Source organism: Colletotrichum aenigma (assembly GCF_013390185.1).
Source record: "Colletotrichum aenigma strain Cg56 chromosome Unknown KSG_Cg56_contig05, whole genome shotgun sequence".
Taxonomy (NCBI): domain Eukaryota; kingdom Fungi; phylum Ascomycota; class Sordariomycetes; order Glomerellales; family Glomerellaceae; genus Colletotrichum; species Colletotrichum aenigma.
The window spans coordinates 4,352,812-4,378,733 of NW_023500911.1; the positions used below are offsets into that span (position 1 = coordinate 4,352,812).

General features: G+C 51.8%; 9 protein-coding genes across 9 annotated transcripts; 3 read left to right on the forward strand and 6 right to left on the reverse strand.

Moving 5' to 3' along the window:
• Positions 1–1,541: 1,541 nt before the first annotated feature.
• Positions 1,542–9,460, reverse strand: FUM1-2 (Highly reducing polyketide synthase FUM1; the record flags this gene model as incomplete). The annotated part of the gene is made up of 9 exons (XM_037324053.1): positions 1,542–4,513; positions 4,567–4,663; positions 4,729–6,887; positions 6,949–7,398; positions 7,454–7,946; positions 7,999–8,111; positions 8,166–8,289; positions 8,337–8,856; positions 8,907–9,460. 9 exons carry the CDS (start codon positions 9,458–9,460, stop codon positions 1,542–1,544), a joined length of 7,482 nt encoding a protein of 2,493 aa, XP_037178101.1.
• A 542-nt stretch (positions 9,461–10,002) lies between these two features.
• Positions 10,003–11,055, forward strand: cctR-1 (Cyclochlorotine biosynthesis protein R; the record flags this gene model as incomplete). Its single annotated transcript, XM_037324054.1, has 4 exons — positions 10,003–10,288; positions 10,342–10,467; positions 10,521–10,660; positions 10,717–11,055. 4 exons carry the CDS (start codon positions 10,003–10,005, stop codon positions 11,053–11,055), a joined length of 891 nt encoding a protein of 296 aa, XP_037178303.1.
• A 363-nt stretch (positions 11,056–11,418) lies between these two features.
• On the reverse strand, positions 11,419–12,111 carry CGCA056_v008808 (uncharacterized protein; the record flags this gene model as incomplete). The annotated part of the gene is made up of 1 exon (XM_037324055.1): positions 11,419–12,111. One exon carries the CDS (start codon positions 12,109–12,111, stop codon positions 11,419–11,421), a length of 693 nt encoding a protein of 230 aa, XP_037178359.1.
• Positions 12,112–12,668: 557 nt separating this feature from the next.
• Positions 12,669–13,592, forward strand: AMT4 (Thioesterase AMT4; the record flags this gene model as incomplete). The annotated part of the gene is made up of 3 exons (XM_037324056.1): positions 12,669–12,930; positions 12,985–13,481; positions 13,539–13,592. 3 exons carry the CDS (start codon positions 12,669–12,671, stop codon positions 13,590–13,592), a joined length of 813 nt encoding a protein of 270 aa, XP_037178306.1.
• A 260-nt stretch (positions 13,593–13,852) lies between these two features.
• CGCA056_v008810 (uncharacterized protein) lies at positions 13,853–14,929 on the reverse strand (the record flags this gene model as incomplete). The annotated part of the gene is made up of 4 exons (XM_037324057.1): positions 13,853–14,149; positions 14,203–14,339; positions 14,402–14,530; positions 14,590–14,929. 4 exons carry the CDS (start codon positions 14,927–14,929, stop codon positions 13,853–13,855), a joined length of 903 nt encoding a protein of 300 aa, XP_037177612.1.
• A 446-nt stretch (positions 14,930–15,375) lies between these two features.
• Positions 15,376–16,926, forward strand: CGCA056_v008811 (uncharacterized protein; the record flags this gene model as incomplete). Its single annotated transcript, XM_037324058.1, has 4 exons — positions 15,376–15,486; positions 15,554–15,876; positions 15,945–16,164; positions 16,225–16,926. 4 exons carry the CDS (start codon positions 15,376–15,378, stop codon positions 16,924–16,926), a joined length of 1,356 nt encoding a protein of 451 aa, XP_037177613.1.
• Positions 16,927–17,539: 613 nt separating this feature from the next.
• ent1-1 (Epsin-1) lies at positions 17,540–18,226 on the reverse strand (the record flags this gene model as incomplete). Its single annotated transcript, XM_037324059.1, has 2 exons — positions 17,540–18,054; positions 18,121–18,226. 2 exons carry the CDS (start codon positions 18,224–18,226, stop codon positions 17,540–17,542), a joined length of 621 nt encoding a protein of 206 aa, XP_037177614.1.
• A 3,232-nt stretch (positions 18,227–21,458) lies between these two features.
• On the reverse strand, positions 21,459–23,195 carry prlG-2 (MFS transporter prlG; the record flags this gene model as incomplete). Its single annotated transcript, XM_037324060.1, has 6 exons — positions 21,459–21,707; positions 21,758–22,087; positions 22,139–22,387; positions 22,450–22,780; positions 22,835–22,960; positions 23,017–23,195. 6 exons carry the CDS (start codon positions 23,193–23,195, stop codon positions 21,459–21,461), a joined length of 1,464 nt encoding a protein of 487 aa, XP_037177615.1.
• A 1,059-nt stretch (positions 23,196–24,254) lies between these two features.
• On the reverse strand, positions 24,255–25,478 carry sor2 (Non-reducing polyketide synthase sor2; the record flags this gene model as incomplete). Its single annotated transcript, XM_037324061.1, has 1 exon — positions 24,255–25,478. The coding sequence occupies one exon, from the start codon at positions 25,476–25,478 to the stop codon at positions 24,255–24,257; it is 1,224 nt and encodes a 407-aa protein (XP_037177616.1).
• Between the last annotated feature and the right edge of the window lie 444 nt (positions 25,479–25,922).

Consider the following 25,922-nt stretch of genomic DNA (forward strand, 5'->3'; position numbering starts at 1 on the left):
CCTGAGTTTGAGGGGAACCAACAGGTTTCGGGAGCTGCAACTTTCAGGGTCGGTTTTTCTGCCCCTTGTCCATAACGGTGGGTAGAAAAGGGTCAATCCCCGTGTCCTCCGGCGCCACGCAGGGATCTTTCAGCAGGGCTGCAAGGCACCGGGACTTACCGTAAGCACGGCCGTCGCGGACGGGCAGCAAGAAACCGGTGGGCTTCGCGGAGCCCGATAGCCGTATGGCTGGCCAGCGTCGCATCGTCGAATAGCCGTGGGGTGGGAAGGCGGGAGGAGGAGACGGGCAAAGTGAAGGTTCATCTGAGCGAGTCTAGGCAGTGGTTAGCCTACAGGTCTGTCCGTACAGTCGGCATCATCAAATGCTCTCGTCAGAGCTTAATAATGTAACACCTTCATCTCATGTCCTCCAGGCTGCGTTGGGGTGGTAGCACTGATGCGGCCTTGGACGTGAAGCCAAAGGCTAAGTGAAGTGCTCCTGCAACCTTAAACGCGCATCTGGGGCGGCAAGTCTGTTTTGAAAAGCCGGCGACGTGCGTGAGCTTGCAGCTGCTTGTAAGCTATGACAAGCCGTTAGAGACGTTGACTTAGCACTTATCAAGACAAAGCAATCAGCGAGGCCAGCCTTCGGTTATCGCCGACTGAGCCATTGTTGGCTGCTGGCGATCTCACAAACGACGACGTGTTTCGATGCGATGCGGAATTATAAACAAAAGAAGGTTAATCGTGGAGCGCAAGCACCACCTGTTGACCCCGTCAGAGCTCCGGGAGCGATGCTGAGGCAGCCCGCGAGCCGTTTCGCAGCCTATGTCAACGTCCGAACGAACAACTGGAGAAAACCCAAATAACGCTCATTAGATTACACCGGGATGGGATGTCTTGTCCTTTGGTGGCCGCAGTGGCAAGGCCAGTTTCAAGCCCACTGTCGCGTCTCTCGAAACAAACATGCTCTTGGCCAGGTATCGAATGGTGCAGTTCTTTTCCCGATGTTGACGATCTTACACATAAAGTTGCTTGAGAGTGGGTAAGATAGGCGCAGGTTACGCCAAGGCAATTTTGAAGGCGGTGGAAACACAGCTGCTGCTGTATCATTATTCTCTCACTAAGGACCGTCGTATTGTTCTGCTCGATGGCAACGGAGAATTTTACCACTAAATCATCGGCGCATGTGAGCGGACTTGAGTAACCCCGAATCCCGATACCGAATTTGGCTTCGGGTTAGTCTATGATCCCCAGCTTCAATCAGTTGCGCCGGTTCTTGTCTCATGCTTCATGACGGGGCGATCGTGTAACGACCTCACAGGTCGGATAGAACACGGTACTCATTCTTGCATTCGAGCCGAACACTGCACTGTCGATTCAACTTCATTATCAACTCATTTCAATACTAATAGGAAAGTCCGATCTAGTGTTCGCTCCTTCTGCCATTTTTTTGAGACCATCAATATGTACTTTATTAAGCTCAATTGTATCCATGAAACTCCTGATATTCGTGCTTATGTGTTGATCCCAATTCCTTTAACTCTAATTGTAAATTCTGTTCAAATCGATATTTTCTTCTTCAATTGCCCCACAGCCAGCTGTCCCAGTTGATCGAAGCTCTGGGCACTCGTCAGCTGAAGTACACTCACATCAACTCCCATTGTATGCTTCCACCAGTTGCGGATCTCAATCGTCATGAGCGAGTCGACACCAAGCGCCGACGGTGACAGACTTGTATCTACTCCCCCTTCGTCAATCTCTCTCATCAAAAAACCAAAGACCCTCTGAGCAATCTCCTTTGACAAATGAGCGACGGTGGCTGGAGAGTCCAACTCCTGTGGGTTGCCTTGAAGACGGGCGATGTAGTCGACCAGTCCAGGGCGACCAGAATTGTTTTGCGATGAGGCGGCGTCTTCTGAGTTATCTAGATAGTGAACCATGCGCGAATCTTGCTTCCACACGACGCGGTTGCTTGGATCATCGATGGGAATAGTGCAATCGAGGCCGACAATGAGCTGGCTGTTGAACCCGCTGTTGTCTTCGTTGCCAGTGTCTCGCGATGTGGCGATCGCAAGCTGCAAGCCCTTCAGCATCTCCGACTCGGAAACCAACTTTGCACCGGCGTTTCGCATGGCATCCTCGACATCCTGAGTTCGGCTGACATAGCCAACGTCTTCCACGCCACCGAGGTCAACAACCGAGCACGGCATTCCGAGACTGCGACGATACTGTGCGAAACTGTCTAGGAAGGTATTGGCTGCGGCATAGTTTGCTTGGCCCGGGTACCCATGGACACCAGACATGCTGCCGAATAGCACGAAAAAATCGATGCCAGAGGGAAGAACGCGGTGCAGATTCCACGTTCCGCGAATCTTGGGGTTCGTTGCTGTCTGCCATTGAGACAGGCTAAGCGTTGGCAGGGACCCGTCTGCAAGGACCATTGCAAGATTGATGACGCCGGCGATGCGCTTGGATGAAGACACCCTCGAAACGATGGCTTCGACAGCTGATTCGTCGGTGATGTCGCATGCAATGGCAGTTGTTCTGCAGCCCATTCCCTCCAGCTCGACCATGAGGAATTGGTCTTCAGCGCCAGCACCGGCTGATCTGGAAATGAAAACCAAGTCTCGTGCGCCGTGAGAGACCATCCAGCGTGCAATTGAGCCACCAAGACCTCCCATGCCACCTACTAGTATGTAGATAGCGTCATTCTTGAATGCTGGACTTGGCGTTGGGCGGGCGACCTTTGGAGCATCTTGCGTTTCATCGCTGAGATCGATGACGACCTTGCCAATATGGGTGCCCTTGTAGAGGTAGCGGAAGGCACCTTGAACATCTCCACAAGAGAAGATGCGTGAAGGCTTTACCGGCGAGATGAATCCCTTCTCGTAAAGCTCAACTGTCTGCTCCAATAGGCGAGCCACGATGCTAGGATCCTGCGCAGCAAGGTTGGCCATCTCAACGCCCACAAACGACCGATTCTCGTCAAAAGCCGCCATAGAAAGTCGACCACCAGCGAGGGTGTCGCGTTTGCCGAGCTCGACGAACGTTCCATGGGGAGCCACACACTCCCACGACGCATGTAGCAGCTCGCCCGAGAGAGAGTTGAGCACGACGTCCACGCCACGGCCACCAGTTGCTGCCTTGACACCCTCAACGAAACTCGTGTCCCGCGAGCTAAAGATGCTTTCTCTCGGGACGCCCCACTCGCGAGATACGAAGTCGGCTTTCTCGTCGCTGCCGACCGTCGCATAGACCTTGGCCCCGATCCATCTGGCAATCTGCACGGCAGCAATACCGACGCCGCCGGCAGCACTGTGAATCAACACGCTCTGCCCAGCTCGAAGTCCGGCCTTTTCAACCAGAGCTCGCAAGACTGTGATGAAGATGCATGGCATACCGGCGGCATCTGCGAAGGTCAGAGAATCGGGTATGCGCACGCATAGCTGAGCTGGAGCTTGTACGTCCGTCGAAAAGCAAGCTGCCTGAGGGGCGAAGGTCATGACACGATCTCCGATGCGCAGGTTCGTGACTGAAGATCCCACGGCTGTTAATACGCCGCTGGCTTCGCAGCCAAGGCCTTCGGATGAAGAAGGGGCGATGAGACCCATGGCCGTGACGACGTCTTTGAAGTTGAGGCCGGCTGCGTGGACTTTGATCTGTACTGAAATGGGAGGGAGTTTCTCAGGCAGTGTGCGAGAGACCCATTGGAGAGTCTGAAGTGCTCCAGGTCTGCCAATTTGCAGCATCTTTGTCGGAGATGGAGGCCTGGTTGCTTGAAGGGATCGAGACATCGGTGTCCATTGGCAACGTGGAATCAAAACCCTTCCTGAGGAGTATGCAAATTCCATCTCGTGGAATTGGTCTTGATCAACGATGACTCTGCGCAATATCTGAGAGACGGCATATAGTGCGCCGTCTTGCACGTCACCCAGCTCCAACGTAGCGAATGTGAGGCCCATCTCGGCGCGAACTGTGCGTGCTACGCCGAGTACAGGGGCATAGGCCGGATCGGTGGGTTTGAACTGGCAAAACTTGGTGATCCAGAGGAGACCATAATTCTTTGACTCCATGGCTCTCACCAACCGCTTGAAAGCATCAAGCTTGTCCTGCGTCATGTCGTGAAAGTAGCCATCTCCACGACAGAGGTCTACGACAGACACAACAGCGCCAGCAGTTTCGACATCCTTCGACATCAAGCCTGTGCAAGTGACTTTGTAGCCCTGGTCTTCTAGTGTTTGACGCAGCCGAGATGCCACGGGGTGCGTCTTGTCGTATTCGTAGAGCAGCGTGACTTGCTTTGTCTGTGGTGATGGCTGCAGGTCCTGCAGAGCGGGCTGAGCAATAATGGTGGCGTTCAACTTATCCTTCCCCACGCCATCGTAGAAGATATTTGGCGTAGAGAAACCTGCGGCTTGCAGACGCTCTTGCCATTGCGCTGGGGAGATGTACGGTTCGTCGATGCGTTGATCAGCCTCTCCGAGCCACCACCCCGAGAAATAGCCAAAGATGAAGTTGATCCATTTGGTTTCTGTCGAGCCTTAGCATCGAATCTCTTCCAATTTGACGGAGTGCGCTACTCACCACTGCATAGCTCGTGCATAAGCAGTCGGCCATCTGGCTTTAGGAGTGACCTGGCATGTCTCAAGGTCTGCGTCAAGTCTGGGGTGGCGTGAAGAACCTGAGGGAAATGTCAGCATGATTGATGAACTCCGTTCTTCATTGAGGACGCATGTGTTGTCTTACGTTGCTGGCGACAATCAAATCATACTGTTCGCCACCAAAACCCTGTCCGGCAGGGCAACGGCTGATATCCAAGACACGGTAGTCAACGAATCCAGACGGGACATCTTCGAATCTCTTCTGTGCTGCTGGAAAGAAGCCAGCGGAAACGTCTGTGAAGACGTACTTGCCGACTGCCTGTCCCTCACTGAAGCAAGATACGAGATGTCTCAAGATCCGAGCCGTCAAGCCACCTGTCCCGGCGCCAATTTCCAGAACCCTGAGGTGTCTGCCGCGCTTGTGCGACAAGAGTTCCAGCAGAGGCTTATAAGAGAACAAAGTATTCATCCAGTCATAAAGTTCGTGTAGGGCGTTGTCCTGGAGGAACACTTCGAGAGGCACTCGTTCGAAGTTGAAGAATTCTCGTGCATGGGTAAAGCACCGCTTGATCAAAGTGGCCACTGACGATGCTGGCGTTTGTTCAAGCTGCGCCGAGATGGCTTCAATCTGCAGCAAACGATCTTTTGATCTCATGCTGGGGACCTCCTTGGCCATTGACATGCGATGTAATAGCCACTCATAGTGCTTCCTGAGATGTGGCTGGGTTTCCAAGTCTAGATCCAAGCCAGCCAGATCATCCAAGGTGGCAGCACCGCAAAGTAAGAAGAGGTTCTCAAGCAGTCTGTGAATGTTTGGGAACGACTCATCGGCTTGCGAGGAGACCAGCTGTGTCGAATCAACGAGGCCGAGGTCTGGCTTCCACAACATCTGGACTACCTTCGCATCAGTTGACTTATCGTCGGAGGTCTCAAGGTCCACCGGAGAGAAACGGAGATCTTTCATGAAAATAACGGGGCTTTGATTGTCTTTTCCAGACAGAAATCCAATGCTGCTACCCTCACAGGTGCCAGAACCTCCCTTCGTCAAGGTCTGCAAGTGAAGTGACCCGGAGGCTGCGGAGCCGCTGATGAAAATCTCGCTAATGTGGGTGGGTAGATACAACTTGTTCAGCAGACGTGGTTGTCCGGAGTTGTTGGCTACTACCAAGGACTGGAGGACTTGGTCTATCGTTCTGGGGTGGAGGGCGTACGTGGAATTCAACTCGTTGCATTCGCGAGCGTCTGAAATATCCGCGGCTGCAGCAGGTGAACTCACGCTCGCTCTGATGTTCCGCATGCCCCTGAATAGAGGACCGTAGTTGTAGCCCACTTTCGACATGGCTTTGTACCACCGCCGAGGTTCGACATGACGTAGTAATAAGTCATCTGCAAGAGATGAAAAGTCCGGGCCTTGAGAGGCCTGTCCACCCTTCACGCGGCAGCTACAGTGCGTAGTCGATGCCCCAGACTTGTAGCTCTGAATACTGAACTCCCACCAATCAGAGTCATCGGAATGTGTGAGTCTTTCGCGGCGTGTCGAAGTCAGAAGCTCCAAACCCTGTCCCGTGTAGAGAACCAAAGCATTCATGACCTGTAGGTCCCGAATCGTGAAATCAGTCTGGCTAGATATTTGTCGGACGGCTTCTCCAACCATAGCAATGTACCCGGCGGCGGGGAAAACGACGTCTGAGCCGACGCAGTGATCTTTAAGCCATGGAACCTTCTCGAGTGATAGAACACACCGCCAGCTGGGCGTCGAGCTGCTGTTCTCAAGCACACGCGAGCCTAGCAGCTCATGAGGGGGATGCTCAGGAAACTGCCACGCCTTGATGACTCTTGATTCTGGCCAGTACGTCTTACTCAGGTGCCAAGGATATGGCGGAAGATCCGTCAGCGGACGGACACCGTCCAACACCGGGAACACTACTGGCACGCCACGGCAGTGGAGCTCGCCAACTGCTGACAAGAACGAGACCATGCTGTTTGCGCCGCGCTTCTGTGCGGTGATGTATGCTGGCGTCATTGCGTTTTCCGAGTAAATTTGCTTGAGCGGACCTGCGAGCGCCGAGTGTGGGCCAACTTCAAGGTGAAGACTTGTCGAGGATGTTTGAAGAAGTCGTGTGACAGCTTGACGGAAGAGAACAGGAGACTCGAGATTGCGTTGCCAGTAATCTGGGCCAAAGTCTGATGGGCGTTCTAACCTCTGCAGCGAGACACTTGAGAAGAAGGGGATCTTGGGGGCGTTGGGGCTCAGATATGGCTTCAGAAGTGCTTGGTACTCTGCACCCACCACGCGCATGTGATCTGGAAAGAAGCGATGTTAGTGCTCTGCAGTCTTTATTTGGCAGTAACAGTCGTAGCTTACGAGAATGATAGGCCTTGTCAACCTTCAACAGTCGGACCAAAGCGTCCGGCTTCGCCTCTTTGATGGCATTGCAGACACCCTCGAGAGGCTCGACATCACCAGAAAGAGTAATACTGGAGTTGCTGTTTTCACAGGCGATCGTAACCCCAGCAGCCAGAAAAGGCGTTACTTGGTCTCTTCCGAGACCAATGGCGGCCATGGCACCGTGTTTCTTTAGCCTCTTGGCCGTGAAGCCACGGTAGTATGCAACTATGATGGCCTCTTTGAGGGTGAGCACACCAGCAGCGTACGCAGCTGCAATCTCACCACTGGAGTGGCCGACGACCGCTTTTGGTACAATGCGGTATCGGGCAAGGTGCCGTACAAGAGCGACTTGCAGGGCTGTGCAAATCGGCTGAGCATATTCCGCTTCGCCTAACCGAGACATTGCCTCAGATCGCATCAATTCGCCTATCAGGAATTGATTAGTGTCCATTTGAATCTTGAAGCTGAGTTGATGACATACCTCTGATGTCCCAGCTCGGCCGGTGGTCTTTGGGAAGACTCTTCAAAGCCGCGTCCATCTCGCGAATATCTTGCAGGAATTCCCGACTGGTCTTCAGGAGGTGAGAGCCCATCCTTGCCCACTGGGCGCCCTGGCCAGTAAAAACAAACGCGATACCGGCATTCTGTGTGTTGGATCTGAAACTTGGTAATGGCGGTGGGTTAAAGACCAAGTTCTCGCACTCATCGGTCACAACAGTGAATGTCCGGTAGCCCAAATGTGACCGGCGATGTGTCAAAGTGTGAGCAAGTCCTTCCAGCATCGACGGCTGCATGTTCAGAAATGTCTTGTAATCCTGAACCATGGCCTTTAGGGACTCCTCGTGGCCAGCAGAGAAAAGGAGCAGAGTTGCCGGCTCTCTTCGGAGAGGTGGAGACGGCGGTGGGGTATCCACGTTGCCGAGACCCCGGACGGCTGTCGGCCTTGTCACCGATGCCGCCGATTCTAGAATTATCTGAATGTTTTAGTAACCTTGCCATGCATGAGAAAATAGGTAACTTTCTTACATGTACGTTGGTTCCTCCAATGCCAAAACTGTTCACCCCGATCCGCTCAGCGCGCCCTTCAGGCCAAGGCGTGGGTTCGGTCGGGACTTTCAGACCAGCTGATGAAAACGGTACTGCGAACATGACCCATCAGAACAACTCCAGTGCATCTGAATCTTGGAACTTACTGCTAACGCTTGGATTCTCAAATTTGATATTGGGTATAATGGTACGAGTTTCGAGTGATAAAACGGCTTTTACGATGCTGGTAATGGCTGAAGCAGCTTCTGAATGCCCCAGGTTCGGTTTTACCTGAACGATCATTAGCACTAGCATCTCCCCAGACATGCAGCACTTACCGATCCGATCAACATGCCCTTGTCACCGAACACTGTCCCAACAGTGCATGCTTCAATGGTATCTCCAACAGCGGTCCCAGTGCCGTGACACTCAACCATCGCCGTCTGCCACATGTCACTCTCAGGAATGCCAGCATAGCGATATGCATCGCGAATCAACTCCTGTTGAGCTTGTGCACTCGGTGTAGTCAGGCCGAGCGTCTTGCCGTCTGAATTCGTTGCTGATCCGCGAATCACCGCCCGAATTGGATTTCCGTCTCTGATCGCTAAGTCTAGTCTTTTGACAAACAGGCAGTTGACCGCTTCAGCGCGTACATAGCCGTTGGCACTGGAGTCAAAAGTCTTGCAGGAAGCATCCGGCGACAAAATGCTCTGCTCAGCCATGAGCTTGATGAAGCCTGGTGACAGCATGAGGTTGGACCCTGCCACAACAGCTGAGTCGCATTCGCCGGCACGGATGGCTTGGCAAGCAAGATGCACGGCGAGTCCTGCCGCTGAACATGCTGTGCGGACGGTCATGCTACATTAAAATCAGTGATGGCCACCATAGTTACGGGCCGGCATGCTCACCTTGGTCCTCTCAGATCAAAGGCATGAGATATCCTGTTCGCCTGGACGAAGTCCATGTACCCCGTGAGACGATACATGCCGTCGTCCTGCGTGTCAACGGCGTGCATCTCCCGCCAGTCATCTCCAAAGCTGCCCACGTAGCAACCGATCCTCTGGCCCTGCCATTCCGTTTCTGCAGCGCTCTCCAGCGCTTCCCAGACCACCTGTAATAATAGTCGCTGTTGCGGGTCAAGCTTTGACATCTCTTTTGGGTTCATCGAGAATAATGAGGGATCGAATTTCGTGACATCGTCATTAGAAAGCCAGTAGCCCTCCTCCGTCGGGAGTGACCCTGACTTTCCGGTTGCTGTGAAGTGGTGGTTTTCGGATGCATACCGCGGCTGGTCTGGTTTTGAGCGCGCATCTTTGCGGGAGATGAGGAAGTTGTAGAGAGATGTCGGGGTGTTGATCCCGCCTGGAAGTCTTAGGCCTATGCCGCAGATTGCGATCGGTGTTGGTCTATTGTCGTTTGGTGCTTGTGTGTTGTCCTCTTTTGGGAGGCCATCTGAAGCCATGATGGACGTAGTGACAGCACGTATACTGACGTATCGAATCTGGACAACTCAAATTGGATCAGAATTCTTCTAGATGTTTTCCGCTAACTGAGAATTCGAACGGAATTGCATGCGTTTCTGAGAATGCAGTCTCAACGTTCAGCTGCAATGACCATGACGCCTGCTCACTCCAGGGTCGATGTTCAGTGACATGGGATCCCAATCTGTCTCCATAGCGGAAGCCTTTGGGGGGGTAAAATGAGTTCGGACCGCGCGAATTGGGGCTTCTGATAGGAGGTCATGTTCGGTCCGGCAGTCTTAATGAAGCCCCTGTCCCTGACTCGACATCCACCCAACAGCGCCTCGACCGAAGACCACTGTAACCAATCTGGGGTGCATCCAGGGACTTTGGCTCTGTTCGAGTGCTGAAAGAAGCTTGTAGCTGTCACTATTCGCGATCCTTGCGGTGATTTCCTCCAACCTGATCAACAGTCGCGGGACTGATTGACCACACCCAACGACTACAAACCACGACAACTAACGGAAACAAATTGCAAAAGAAGATGGACAGATTGAAGTCGCTGTGGCCGCCTACGCACGCGTACAAGGAAGTTCGCACCAGCCAATCCGATGACGATGAGCGACAATCCGAAGGCTCAGAGGAGAACTTGCGCGAACAGATCGCAACCTTGGAAAGCAACGTCTGGTGCCTGCGCGTGAGCTTGCTTATAACAGTCGTGGCTCTCATGCTAGTGACTGTATTTGCTGTCTTTGATCGTGTTACGTCCGTCAGAGATGCCCATAAATGCGGGCACATCGGTAGCGACCACAGCGGCTTCGTCCCGCCAGGTAAGGATGCAAAGACGCTGGATTGGGAGGGCAGGTTGTTAACAGTGCCACAGAAATCGGCGAACCAGGAAGATGGACAATTTTCGACAAGTCTTCTCCCTACTACATCGAAGAGGACACATTTTACGACCTGAATAAGACGAAAATGGTCGTTAAGAAGCTGAAGAGTTTGCATAACTGTGAGCCCTTGCGTGGTCGCTGCAGGGTCAATCACTGCTAACAGATCGAGCAGCTTCAAATGTATTGGTCAACGATAACTGGGCGGATTGGCACAAGCCTGACGGCACCGTTGCAAAGCTGCCGGCATACTATTCAACAGTGTCATACCGACAAACATACATCATCCGCTCTTTTCATCAAATGCACTGCCTTGTAAGTTTGCAACATTTCAGACGGCTTTTCGACTTTTACTGACTGAATAACAACAGATTTCCATTACTGAAGAATACGGCCACCGGGTTCACAACGTCTCGTCACAATGGGCCCCTCAACACGTCGCCCACTGCCTGAACACTATCCGCGAAGCAATCATGTGCCTTGCGGATGCGTCTCCGATGACCTATGTCAATGGCTTCGCGGTGGGCCATGTCACCGATGACCAGAAGTTTATGTGCAGAGACTGGTCTGCTTTGAGGAAGTGGGCAAACGACCCTGTTAGAGGTGTGCGGTACAAGAACCTGGCACCTGAAGGGGCGAAGCATGACAACTACACTGAGATCATCCCGTTCCCGAAGTTGTCCCCGGATGAAGAAATTGGACTGGCCTGAGAGTTCCCCAAACGTTGGATAAATGAGCTTAGAATTTTTTGTTGCATGTAGCGAAGCAATCGTTAGACTTATCGTAGGATAGGCACATGGCATATTGCGACTTCACAAAACCTTACTGCAGAAGGTCTGTAGTTACTGTTAGTTAAGACAATTTTCATCATGTTGTGATTGCGAACAACACCGCAGAGGATAGACTTTACACACCGCAATAGCGAGATGTGCATTATTGCCATTGGACAATAAAAGATATGGATAATGGGCATGTATTGAAACAAACTAGAACTGACTTTTGATGCAACATCATGACCTCTTCGATGCACGCTCTGCTGAATGGAAAACGTTTCCAGCTAACTGACATCAACTTCATCCAATCAAACAATCCACCTCGTGAGGCTCGTTGTACACCCTCGTAATGTTTGGCAGGTCAATCTCCCAAGATTGAGGTATGCCATTGTACAGGATACAATGCTCGACGTGCTTGGGGTCTCTGCACAGCGAGTCCAACACTCTCGGCTTGAAGTGCGAAGCATACGTGATCCTGTCCCACACGTAGCTGCAGTGCATGTGGTGAACCGTCCCGTCCGTGAAAATCTCTCCATGCTCCCCCTTGGCCGCCACATCAAAGGGCACCTCGTTGATTCGCTCCCGCTCGTACCAGAAGGTCGTGTTCCGCCACTTCATGTAGCCCAAGTACCGCTCGTGCATCTCCTCGTTGAAGCATTTCGGATGCATCCACGTCGAGAGGACAAAGTCGTAGACGCAGCCCCGGGCTTTCGACTCTTTCCAGTCTGGAGAGCACTTTCCGAGAGAGATGGGCTCGGGAGGCCGTGAAGGGGTCATGTCGTGGGTTGCGCGGCCGAGGTAGAAGATGGCGAAGGCGGCTGGGATGAGAGCTGCTTTGCCGATGACGGACCATATGCGGCTGCGGTGGGCTTTGCGCTTGGTGATCACCTCGGAGGTGTATTCGACGGAGTCTGTCTCATCATGGTAGCTGCTACGCCCCGCGGTGGTTTCTTCGCTTTCTCGCTGCTCGTTCAGGAGTGTTTGTTTCTCCATGTCGAAGTCTTTGATTACTCTTTAGCGCCTGTGAGATTGTAAGGCTAGGCTGAGAAGCGCTGAAGACCGTTAAACATGAAAATACTCACTTCGCTCAAATCTTCGTCTAGTTCGTCTTGGTGAAAGCCTAACGATGGGATGAGCAGGGGTTGACGATGAGTTGGGAGGGCGGTGGGTACTCCCAACTTGTGCCGGACTGGGCGAGCAACTGTGTGCAGCCAGAATAAAGTTTGGACAGCATTTCGGACCGCGGATGCCACCCTCGTCCAAGGACTCGGAGCTGCAGAAGACAGGCCATTGAGGAAGCTGATAGAGATTGGACTTTGCTGTGGTCTGGGACCCGTTGCAGGAGACACCCTCGTTTGGAGTTCGCGCAACATGCTGGCGACCAAACAGTTCCCCGCCCGAACGTCACCAGCAACGTTGTGAATCATCGCTGGAGCCACCTCCAAGCCCACATTTTGATCATCATTTTGGTTCCTACCTGAGCGTCCTTCCTCCCAGCTCACACACCGCACTTGGGACTTCACACAACGAACAGCACTTCAGCCGCCGCAATGCCTGCCGCCAACCCAGTCCTAATCCAAGACTTCCCGCGCTCTCGCAGCGAGCCGCCACCGATTTTCCTCATCCACGATGCGAGCGGTCTGTTGACAAGCTATTTCAAAGTCGGCACTCTGGGCCGGAAGGTTTATGGTATCTGGGATCCAAAGTTCGACGCCGATGGTATCGGTGGATGGCAAAGCGTTCGGGACATCGCTGAAGCGTATGTCCGCCTAATCAAGCGGGTAATGCTGAGGGGCGAGATTGTACTCGGTGGTATGTGGATGCCAGCAACGTACCGAGCCATATTCTGACCCCAATACTTCTCAGGCTGGTCTTTTGGAGGCGTCCTGTCCGTTCAGATTGCCCACATGTTGGCTACATCAGGTCGCGGCCTTCGCGTATCACGAATTATCCTCATCGACTCAGTCTACCCAAGATGCCCACGTCCCGAAGCCCAAAAAGAGCCCGCGAAACTCCACCACGCGCCAGCCCTGCCTGGCGTCAATGAAGAGACTCGTGACAAGTTGATGACAGCGCTAATGAGAGCGACATGTCTCTCCGATCAGTGGGATCCTCCGGCGTGGTCCATGCCGAGGACGGGAGTCCTTGGAACGGCGCGTTCATACGGCGTTGACCCGACGCCACCGCACGCAATATTGATCAGAGCGAAGGACATGGTGCCGATGGCTGATCCTGGCGAGAAGTGTCCGCTCGATCGAACTAGGTTTCTGCCGCAGCTTGGTTGGGAGGACATGCAGGAGGGCTTCGTGGAGCAGGTCATTGAGACGGCCGGAAATCACTACAGCATTTTCGATCAGGAATATGTAAGTTACACAAATTTCCTCGTTGACGAATCTGTTTATTGACCAGTTCGCTCTCAGATCGATGGTATCACGGCACACATCAGGAAAAGCTTAGACATGGCGTTGGACTAGATTCGCAGAAACCGGGTACGACGTTGAACATGCTCCCATAGGCCTCTGCAAGAATAATTGTTTCACGTATCAATAAATAGACGTTGATGACAATTGAGTATTCTCCGTAAATCCTCGATGCAAGCTCCTGCGGAAAGTGTCGATGCTCATCAAATACTAATGTGAATACTGTCTACGTAACGCTGAATACTCTGATGTAACTACGTCTTAACCCGCAATGCTGTGAGATAGGGCAAAATAATGCGTGTCTAGTGGTCGTTTTACGGCAAAATCTGCTCGTACCGGTCCTTCTCATCGTCCGGTGCCACGTTCTTCCACTGCACTGCCCGGACTGGATCGTGAGCCCACTCCCTCAGGGCGAAGAAATCACGGCAATGCGACTTCTGATCGTCCGTTGTATGACCAACTCCCATTCCATGCACGTATGATATCGGTGTTGCGTCAGCCAGGCAGGTCACGGCTGACCGGACCGTGTTCAGGCAGTGGATAACATGCCCAGGCTCCCACTTAGACGTCTTGTTGAGAACTCGGTAGCCAATGTCTTCGAAGATGATAGACTGAAATGCAGTCAGTACCCATGTATTTACGGTTCCTCTGTATCTAGACTTACAACGCAGTGCATTTGATGGAAGGCTCTGATGCTGTACAACTCGGACCCTTTTCTGGTAACATACGCCGGCAGCGGCTGCCTTTCGTCGTTGAAATCCATGTAAGTCGTGTACTTACCATTGATCCGCACATTTGAAGCTGCCAGGATAATCGTCAGTAAACAACGCTTTCGCAAATTGTGCGGCTCTAGCCTGCGTTACCGTTATGCAGCATCTTGAAATCTCTGGCTGCAGCTTGCACTTTCTCAATGCTGTCGAATACATCGGGCGGGAAAAAGTGCGGATCGGTATCGTCGTCGTACTTCATCCATTTTACAGGCTGTCCGACCTCTGTTCCATTCGCTAATCAGCAGCTGGCATATGCTCGAATTCGCCTGCAGAATTCATACCTGGGGGAACGAATCCACTAGGATCAACACCAAGTGGAACACCGCGTTGTTTTGGCCACACCAATTGAAGCCCCAGGAACGACACCAAGCCGAAAAGCATGGCGATGATCACGCCCTCGACCCATACAATCTTCTGAACCCGGCGTAGCCGCTGATCCCAAAGCATCCGGTCGTGATTCCATTCATCGGGAAAAGTGGGCGAGTGTCCATGGCCGTCCTGGCCTTCCAGCTCCATACCGTCGAGACTGCCAAGCTCATCGTCGGCATCTGCCTCGTCGAGAGCGCTGTACTTCATCCGCTCCATGTCTTTGGCAAACTTCACGCTCTTGCTCTTACCCATGGTGACTAATCAATCGTCTGGTCAACAATGCGTTCAACGGATAAAGTGATGATAGTGGCTGCGCGAGCCCAGATGACAGGTACTGCACCACCACAACCGCCGAGACTTCGACTGACACCTGCAAGCGATTGCTGTCGTGACCCTCAGCAGCGGACCGAAGGGGCAAGGTTTATGCTGTTGTTTCAATCGCAGCCAGGTACCCACAGCGGACCGAAGACACCCATGGCGACCGCTTTAGGAGCTCCGAGTCAGTCCACCGCCAGACAGCTAGCTCCCCTCCCTGGAACCAAAGAGTACAGCTCGTTCAGCGCCCTCGATGGTTCCGTACACTGGTATTGCATCGATCTTCCACTGGTGATAGCAGCATTGTGTATCGCCACGGAAGAAACTAACACTGCGAACACGACGTCCTTTCAACAAGCTTCTGGAACAGCAACCCATCCGCAATGGATGCAAAGAAAGATGAAGTGACATGGAGGTCACTCCCACGAAAAGATCAACTGGCGATTTTGTGCTTTTTACGGTTTGCCGAGCCGGTTGTTAGCATTTCATTGCTTGTACGTGATGTCCCGGCGGCACAGTGACGGGGCCTGTGAAACGATTATGCTGACTTGACCGTGACAGACATATCTTTTCTACCAGCTTCAATCATTGGACCCTAATCTGGACTCGGGCGCAGTCGTTCGACAAGTTGCGTACATGCAAACGAGCTTCATGCTCTCGCAATGCTTCTCATCGATGTTCCTCGGAAGACTGGCAGATTCCCCCCGAGGAGGACGAAAGCCGGTGCTTCTTTTGGGAGTGGCTGGATCACTGATCGGCTGCGTTTCATTTGGCTTCATCACTAATTTCAAGCAAGCGCTTGCCCTACGCATTCTCGAAGGCCTCGTCAACGGCAATGTCGCAACCATAAGGACCATGGTCTCGGAGGTCGTAGCTGAAAAGAGGTGCGTGCTCTTCATCGATGGTCCTCCAGAGAGACGCCCCAAGAAGAAAATTCTAAGAAGAAAACCAGATACCAGCCGCATGCCTTCTTGCTGCTTCCAATCTCGTTCAACGTCGCGGCGATGTTCAGTCCCCTGATGGCCGGACAGTTAGCGGACCTCGCGGGAAAATACCCTGAAAAGTTCGGGAACAACGCTTTCCTGAAGGCTTGGCCTTACGCACCACCCGCACTGTTGAGCGGGTTTTTCCTTCTGATTGCGTTCGGCGCTGTCTTCTTTTTCCTGGAAGAGGTAAGTGACCCTGGACTCATTTCATTCAGCCCCGTGGCTAACTGTTTGGCTCTGCTGTAGACTCTCGAGCCGCTCAAAGATCGCTACGACCCAGGCATTGCTTTCGCGAGAAAGGTCAGCGCAATGATATTTGGAAGAAAGATTCCATCAGCGAGCAGAGTCGCCCAGGAGGAGGCTTCGCACGAGGAAATGTCCCGCATGATCACCGACGATGCAGAGGCGGCTGAGGAGAGGGACTCGGAAGAGCACCCTGAATCGCTGAAGCCCGCCAAACCCCAGCGAATTCTTCCACTGAAGCGGATGTTCACCAGGAACATGTGTCTGACGCTCGTGTCATACGCAATCCAGGAGTACCACATCACGACCTACAACACTCTGTGGACGAGCTTTCTTAGCGACCCGGTTGACACAAAGAACCAAGCTCGATTGCCGTTCTTCTTCTCAGGCGGCGCTGGAATGAAGCCTGATCGCATCATGTGGTCTCTATTCATCGTGGGAGTGATGGGACTTCCGACGCAACTATTCATCTACCCGCGCATCAACCGCCGCTTGGGGACACTGAAAATGTGGCGGACCTTAATGATGGGCATGCCTGTGCTTTACTTCATCATCCCGTACATCGCAGCCGCGCCGTCTACTAAGGCTCCACCGGCAGGTAAAGAAGGCTTTTGGGTCTGGTTCCTCATTGTCTTGGCCCAAGTTCTCATGGTCGGAACTTCGACGTTTGTTGTTCCCGCACAGCTGGTGTTGACAAATCTGTAAGTTCCACCACACCACCGAAATGATTGGTGTCTAAACGAATGCTAATCACAGTCAGGTCCTCGCCCCATCCATCCGCCCTAGCACGAACACACAGCAGCGCCTTTCTTCTCACGGGCTTGGTGAGGTCAGCGACATCTTCAATTGCTGGCGTTGTATATAGTTATGGATCCTCGCACAACATCACAGGCCTTGTTTGGTGGATTGCTAGCGCAGTAGCTGCAGTGGGATGCCTGAACAGCAGGATTGTTAAGGAAGGAAACGGCCATGAAATCTGGCTTACGGGTGATGCTGAGTAGCTCTGTCCACCCTGCAAACCGTTTCAATAAGATAACAGGCTAGACCAGACTTTGACAAACGGGCGAATAGAAGTGGAGAGATCAACGGATGCTATGCACAAAATGCAAATGGTCATTTTCCGCTCTTGCATTGATGTGGTCACCACATTGTGCTCAGAGGTGTGCATCGCGTCGGGTTCAACGATGTAAAGGAGTGACAGTTTCTACAATAGATCAAACGAAAGACTATCCTTTTGACGTACAGTGCAGTTCATCTTATTTCGCCCCAAACAAGACAGGAGATGTTCTCAATTTGAACTCCGCCAAATGTCAGGCCTTCAGTCCATGTCTTCCTCAGTCATGAAGCCACGTTTCTCCATCTCGTCGGTAACGAAGCTTCGCTTGTCCTCGGTGACGAAAGATCGCTTGTCCTCGGTAACAAAGCCTCTCTTCTCGGGCTCCGTGACAAAGCTACGCTTGTCTTCGGTGACGAAGCCCCTCTTCTCGGGTTCAGTAACAAAACCCCTCTTCTCAGTAATGAAGGACCTCTTCTCCGGTTCAGTGACGAAGCCGCGCTCCGTGATGAACGATCTCTTTTCCGGCTCAGTCACAAACCCCCGCTTCTCCTCCGTCACGAATCCTCTCTTCTCGGGCTCTGTAACAAAAGACCGCTTCTCTTCAGTCACAAAAGCCCTCTTCTCCGGCTCAGTGACAAAGGAGCGCTTGTCCTCCGTCACAAACCCTCGTTTATCAGGCTCGGTGATGAAAGAGCGCTTGTCCTCGGTGACAAAGCCTCTCTTCTCGGGCTCCGTTACAAAGCTCCTCTTACCCTCGGTGACAAAAGATCGAGGATCTGACTCAACTATCAGTACTGTGCTGCCTTGAATGCATGAAGTCCCGGGGAAAGGCGTGGACATACCAAGGTCATCGGTCACAAAACCACGCTTTTCGTCTCGCTGGATTGCTGGAGCAGCAAAGGAGGCAGCCACCAAGCTGACGATGGAAATGATGGTTGAGACTCTCATATTATGCACTGAAGAGATTGCTGTGTTTCAATTTGTTATGTTGTTGTTGAGTATTCTGATACGATTGCACTACGCGACATGCCCTTATAGAATGGTTCGGCCACATGTGTTCATATATCTTGTCGGCATCTGATACCTCGCCAACCGTATTTGCCGAACCACAAGTTTGCTACGTCAATAGACATAGAATTAGTGATTCCGCCGTAATGGATTGGTCACCTTCACCGGAGCTTCCCGATATTTTACTAAGGTTCCACCCGCATAGTAGAGTCGGTGTATTTCGAAGTTCCCGTAGCATCGTAACTTCAACAAGCATGTTACACATTTGTCATACAAACGAGGCCTTTTGCTTGGTTCCGTTCAGTATGGTACAGAGCTATCGAACGAACGTAGATTATCTAGACGCCGGGGAGGCTGCCTACATCCGCATACTGAAACCTAATTTTGGCGTGTGGGATGACGGAAGTCAAAATTGAGGCAGGCGGGATGCTTTACAGCTTGGATTAAACTCCCGCGCGAGGCATATTTCCAAACACATCAAGGTTGATTCGTGTAACGCGAATGGTGAGTGGACAATACAATTTCGGTTTCGGCACGGTGAACGTGAAGCTGAGGCTCATAATCATGTGTCTACTTGTGCCCAAACTATTGGTTTCTTCGTAATAGGAGCTGATCACTACTCACCACCCCATACTCTAGCATGGCACAATTGACTTGGGTCTCGGGCATCATACGACCTGATGGCCTATGCCTATTTAGGAAATTGTTGTGAACCCGCAACTTAATAATAGTTCACACCCTACATACACCTCGTAAAGAGATCGCGCCTGAACTTCCTGATGAAGAAACAGTTCTCATACAATGATTTCCACATGCTGTATAGTTACCAGTTCCTGTGATCGAACTCCTTGTTGGACCCATGGAGATGCGAATGCTCGTGGACATCAGCAAGCTTCTCGCCTTGATCGGATCCTTTCTTGGCCCCTGGCCTGAGGTCAAACTGGTGAACCGATATATCGCTTGGTGGCCTGCAAGAAGTGAATCGCGGCCAATAAGGGATGCTGACGTGTTCCTTCGGTCTCGCATAGTCTTGCATCAGTGCGTGGTCGAGGCACTGGTGGTAGTCGATGGTTCCAGACACAAGCCCGTGGACAATCTTCACCTCCTTTTTCCAGATGAATGCGCAAGAGTAGAGATGGAACTCCCACGTCGTCCATACCTGTGCGCTTCTTCCCGTTTCCACGTCAGTCCATGATAGCTGCTCGGTCGCATTGCGATTCGTGAAGAAGATCCACGATTTAACGGAGCGAAACTCCGCATCCAGGGCGGCGTCGAAACAGTTGGGGGGGTTGCCATGTAGCCGTGTAGGATTCAAACTTGCATCCTCGAGATTTTGCCGTGGAGCTGTCTCTGCCACAGGGCCATTGGTCTGCCATCAGACCGGTCACAAGGCCCAGGCCCTTTGTTTGCCCAAGGGTGACGTCTTCGATTTGGGCTGATGGATCAGTTGCCAGAATGAGGCTGATGAGAACAAAGGTTGCGGACCCTATGAAAAAGAGAAGTACCTTGACGCACAGCGGGAGGGCGGTGCTCCGAGGCATCGTCGGGCTGGGAATGTCGTTACGGTTGGCCATGCTATGGTGCAGTCAACACAGAGAAAGAACAAAAGCTATAGTAGCGTAGATAGATTCATCAAAAGGATAACGAAAGCAGTGTGCAAGTTAATGTAATCCTTGTAGAATGAAACTAAGCGCCAGCCTTCCCCTCGACTAAAACACCTACAGCGAACCTTCCCACCGCACGACGCACTCGGAGCTCAACGCTCTCGCATCTACACTTGTAATAGACATAGCCTCGGTGTGGGATACCGACTCTCAAACTTTAGTGTGCTGTAGTCTATTGCTAACGATGATGTCAGTCATATGAGCAGCAAATAATCTGCCATGGGAATCTTCGAAGCCGTTGCGGGGTTGCACCTGTGCCAGAGCCACAACATGCAACAAGGATCATGGGACTCGGGATATAAGCAGTAATATGACAAGCTTTCTTGGTTATGCTTCCCGCGACGGGAGCTAATTCGAGCACATGCCGCGCTCAAACTACAAGGTTATGGCAATCAATCAACTTACGAAGTATCGAGAACGAGCCCGCGCGGGGACGGTGTGTATATCGGATTTCCTCTCCGAATGAGCGATCCATGTTCAACTCTCTAGACTTAGAGAGCACGCTATCATACACGTCGAATCCGAAGGCGAATACCGCATCTCCTCGTTTTGACTGATTCATCTCCATCACCACCAGAGCAATGTCTCACAAATCTCACCACACGGACGAAGGGTCGGAAGAGCGACTGCTATCCTCGAGGGGCAGTAGCCACGACGACGAGATACTTGAGGAATTGGCAGCACAACAAGCAGTTGACCGCAACGCGCGACGTCGGCCATGGAGAAAGATCTGCGAAAGTGTATTCTACGTTTCTGCAGGAGTCCTCGCAGGATTTCTTGTTGATCTCGTGATGTCTCATTGGCATTTCCCAACAGACAACTCTGTGTCAGTACCGGAATGGACAGTCATCGACGATGGTCAACGGTTCCGCGCCTGGGCACCATCCGCTCAGTGCGGAGACACTCCGGAGAAAGCCATAGCTGCAGGCTGTATTTACGACGATGTTCTGCTGCATTGGATGCCACAAGCCTGTTCGTCCCCTGAGCTCATAGATGAGTTCGAACATGTGTGGCCGTGGGAATTTTTTGAAGATCAGAATGCGACGAGCCAAATATCCATCTCAGACGTGAGAAAGGGAACGCAGGACATCAAATGGGTTTCTATGGATTTACATCGTTGGCACTGCGTTGCAACCTGGAAAATTCTTAGTAGTGCAGCTCGATGGGGTACAACGGTGCCGGGTTATTCAGTGAACTGGAATCATTCTGTTCACTGCGCGGATCATGTACTGATCAATATGCACACGGACGACCCTTTCACGATAAACTCTCATCTTGATATCGAGTACACACCTTGTGTAACTATAGCGGAGGACAGAACGATTGCACGGGCGAAGACTTGGTAGATCAATGCGTACATGGTTCCCTCACAACATGGAAATCTCAACTGCAACCCCACTCCATATCGCTTTTCTCTAGAGTGCACAAACAACTCAACGTTTTGTTGTTTTTGACCCACTGATTTGCGTATTATACGGTTGCTTCAGGAATTGCAGTTATGGAATTATCTACAACTTTACTTGGAAGCGTGTGCGCACTTCTTCTCCGTATCTCTGTAACAAGACAGGCACCGGGCAAAACACCAATGCAATGAACCCTAGGAGGCTACTACCCCATCCAAGACCCAGATGATCAAACAGAGGTTCGCCTGCCAAAGGTAAAAATGTGCCGACAACACATCTGAAGATGGTTGCTGCTGCAATTGCTGACGCGGCATACTTGGTAAACGCATCAATAAGGTACGTATGCAGCGGCATCTACGTTTGAGTGAGAAACTTAGAGACAGTACGGTTGTGTTTGGACAAACCATTACTAAGATAAGTCCGACACCAAGGATGGCCGACCCAATTATGGGCAATATCCAGTGTAAGTGGTACTGAGCCGTCCATCCGTAGAAGAATAACCCAACGGGAGTTAGCAGAATAGACCGTGCCATCAGTGGCAGTCGGTATTCTGGCATGCGATTCCCATTATTTTTCTTAGTCCGAAGGTTGGCCATGCGATCGTTGAATATTCCGTTGCTGATGGCGCCTATGCTGAAGCCAACGCCTAACCCGAGGTAAACTAGGCCGACGGTTCCCGTTGTAAAGCCATACTCTGAAGTGAAGACGTTCGTAAACGTGGTGAGAAGGATGTACTAACACTTGGTGAGAAGCTTGAACCATCTAGCTGGAGTTTCATGACTTACAGTGTATCCGTATGCTAGCGCGAGAATGGTAGATAAAAGGAGAACAATAGGACTGAAAAAGAACATCTTTAGGGGGCGGACTAGCGCAATAAAGAGCAAAGTCGAGACTGGTGCAGCTGTCATCTGGCCAGGGACGACGAAATTGAGCTCCGGATGTTGTTTCTGGAGAGCAGCGGCTTTCTTTTGTAAGAGTCGCGGAGGATATGTCTCACGCAGCCCGAAAAAGGATATGACTGTAAACGCGCCGGACTTGTGCACATCATCCATGTTAACTACACAGGTCCAACAATAGAAGCTGAATTGCGACATACCGGAATGGCTGTCAGCCAAAAGATCCATCTCCATCCCAGGCCTTGAGTGATGTATCCAGCAGCCACGGGGCCAATGGCCGGACCAAGCATGGGCCCAACAAAGTAGACAGACACAACCACTCCACGACGCTCCGGTCGGATGAGGTCCGCAATGGTTCCACCGCCGATGGCTAGCGGAGCTGCGCCCGACGCGCCGGAGAGAAAGCGAAAGATTATGAGCGCCGCCAAGTTTGGTGATACCGCACTTAAGATGCTGAAGAGAGTGAACGTGACGTTGGAGATATGATACAAGACGGCTCTTCCGTATACCTCGGACAGAGGTGCAAATATTCTGGCATCATGTGAGACACATACGAAGAATGCGTAGCACTTTGATCAAACTCACATTGGGCCCACGGCGTAGCCTAAGATGAAAATGGATACGATGAATGATGATAATATCTGACTGTCGCTACGGAACTCTGCCATCATGTCTGGAACACCGGGAGCACACATGGCAGACGCCACGGACCTATGTCGCTGTGAGTGATGGCATCGTGACATGAATTCAAGGGCTGTGACTCTTACGCGATGAACGTGAGAACGCTAACAAGACCGACATTGATGAACTTGTCCAATGCGGGCCAGTTGATAGGTTTGCTCTTGTCGTCTTCCCCATCCCAATCAACGACGACGTTTCCTTGCTCGTCCTGTAGCTCAATGTTGACCTCTACGGCGCGCTTTTGGCGAATCTTTTCGCGAAACATCTTGGTATTCAATGAGATTTGCTGCGCCGAGAATTTCCCCAATAGTCTGGGGGTAAACGAATGCAAAACAAGATCAAAACTTGTCGAAGACGTTGGATAGGTATGCAATTGACCCACTTGTGACCTAGCACTGGCGCGATCTTTTGCTTTCTGGTTGAAAATACCAATACACAAACACTGATCTGAATGTTGAGATGCAAATTTGAGAACCGTATGGAGACAGCTGCGGGAGTATCCTTCGCCTAACCACAAGGGAATCGCGCCCGACCATCAGCTGGCACTTCTTTCCCGAGGCGCCAACCAGGATGAGCATTGAACGAGCACGGCATAGTCAGGATACCCTAGGACTGCTAGGAATGCAGCAAGGTTTGCGATTTAGCCGCCAGTCAGACGTTCCAAACCTCTTTCTGACGTAGCATCTTTGGGACGTAAATGTACAAATCATATCGGCTACTGCGGCAACCTTCGCTTAGGGAGAGATGAAACTTAAGACATATTGTTGTAAACTCTCAGCTTCATATGTGTTGCCCGGTCCATGTCTTGCGATACTCTCGGTTAAGATGAATGTAACACAAAACTGAGTTCGATCATCCCAAGTCTCCACCACACCAGAGAGGGGGAAACTGCAGCTTTGTGGGGGTTATGGACAATGATTGAACAAGCTCTGACATGTTCTGGACTGTCCACGGCGCAAAGCCAATCGATGAAATCATCAACTCTGGCTTGCGTCAGACTCAGACGGAGTTTATCTTAGTTCTCCGTCAGCGAAGAAGGTTGAGGAGCTGGGAGGATAGAATATTGATACATGTGCTCTACGGAGAATAACAACTTAAGCAGGGGCATGCCCCACACGGGGACTTAAGCAAAACTTCCGTCTGAACGAAGATCTGAAACTGCCTGACAGAGAATGTTTCCTATTGTACGCAGTAGCGATCCAGATCGGTCTTCAGTGTCCCAAAGCGATCTCAAGCACAACACGGAAAGCTAAAGTAACCATTTTCATAGCGTACGGTAAACTTAGAAGGCCTTGTAATGATCTAGCGCCGTACCCACAGAGAATCATGGGCTGTCTGATGCGGTAGCCAAAAACACCCTTTGCAAACCCGAGTCTCTCAAATCACCCCCAGTCCAGTCAACATGGCCAAAACCGGCAGCCTTGAACGAATCCTTCCACACCATCTCATCCGCCGTCGCGTGTGTTCGGCCATCTTTGAATAGCCACCAGCCTTCGAAGAGGCCGAACACAAAGTCTGCCCAACATAGCCGTTCCTGCACCTCCATCACGACCGCAAACCCATCCGGACGAAGGAATTGTCGCGTGTTGCGGAGTGACTTGACCATATCGGGAGTGGCGTGGACGGCATTTACCGCAATCACGATGTGCTGAGTCCCAATCAACTCCGAGGGCGGTGTTTTTTCGATATCTTGCGTCCGGAAGGTCATGAATGGATATTCTTGAAACTTCCGCGCAGCTTGGGCAGTGAAACCACCGGCAAGATCCGTGAATGTGTACTCTACCGGTACACCAGACTTGGCGAGCAGCGGCGCGAGCCATTTCGTCGTGCCGCCAGTGCCAGCGCCGAGCTCGAGGATCTTCAGTTGGGCCCCGGACTGCACATGAACGTTCTTCGTGAAACGGGCCATGAAGTCTTCCATGAGCTTGTGAAAGGCTTTGCTGGGATGTGCGGCTCCGTAGATGTCTTCGAGATACTCTCGGCCCTCTGGCGAGCCGAAAATCGATCTCACACCGTCTGTCCGGCCGGCGTAGATTTCTGCGAGATTGTTGCCTGCATGTGCCACCAGTTTGTTGAGTGACGTGTAAGTTGGGTAGTCGTTCAATATCGCCTGAAGGGCCTCCTTCTCGTTGCCAGGTGGGATCGGCGTATCTGTTCGAACATATTGGTCTCCTTCTTTACGGATGAGACCGGCGTCTATGAGCGACTCGTAGCAGAACTCCAATTGCTTCTGGACATTGGCAACAGACTTGATTGGGCGTAGCTTCTGTCCTGGTTTTGTCCTTGCAACGTCACATCGTAGTTTTTGAAATGCCTTGATGATCAGGAGTACAATCAGCTTTTTCTGACGTTCGTGAACATTTTCGTAGTATCCCGCGAATCCGGCTTCCGTAACGATGTTGTCGGTGTTTGACTTTGTTTCTTGGAAAGATGAGAGCGCTGTGGCGTAGGGTACCACGAACTGTGGCTCATCACCAGTCGTGAGCTTGCCCTCAGATGCCCCTGTGGCTGGGGTAGGCAGGGTTGTTGATACTTTCGTTGCTGACATGGTAACAGCTAGTTGCAGAGACATGTGTTTGCCGCCGCGGAATCGAGGCCGATCTGAGTACGAAAGTCCACAATATGAGAATGCGTCCGCTATTCCTGCAGGTTTCCCCCAGATCATGGAGCCTCAGTTGAGCCACCGGAAAGAGACTGGCAGTTCACAGTGAGCGAAGTGGGTCATTTCCGACTCCGGTGCGACGGTCCGCTCGGAAAGGACGAATCTAGAAGCGAATCATGAAAATTCATAGCGATTTTGGGAAGGTGGCCGGGGCTTGAGTCATGCGTTCGGTGGTCCATCACCCGTCGTGTCACCACGAGCTCCCCAGGGAATGTCGTGATGCCAGTGCCTGATTGTCTTCTAAGAACTTTCAATGGAAGACTGGCGGTTGAAATATCCTCGTTGTATACAATGATAAGCGCAATTAAATAACACTCTTGGATATAGTAA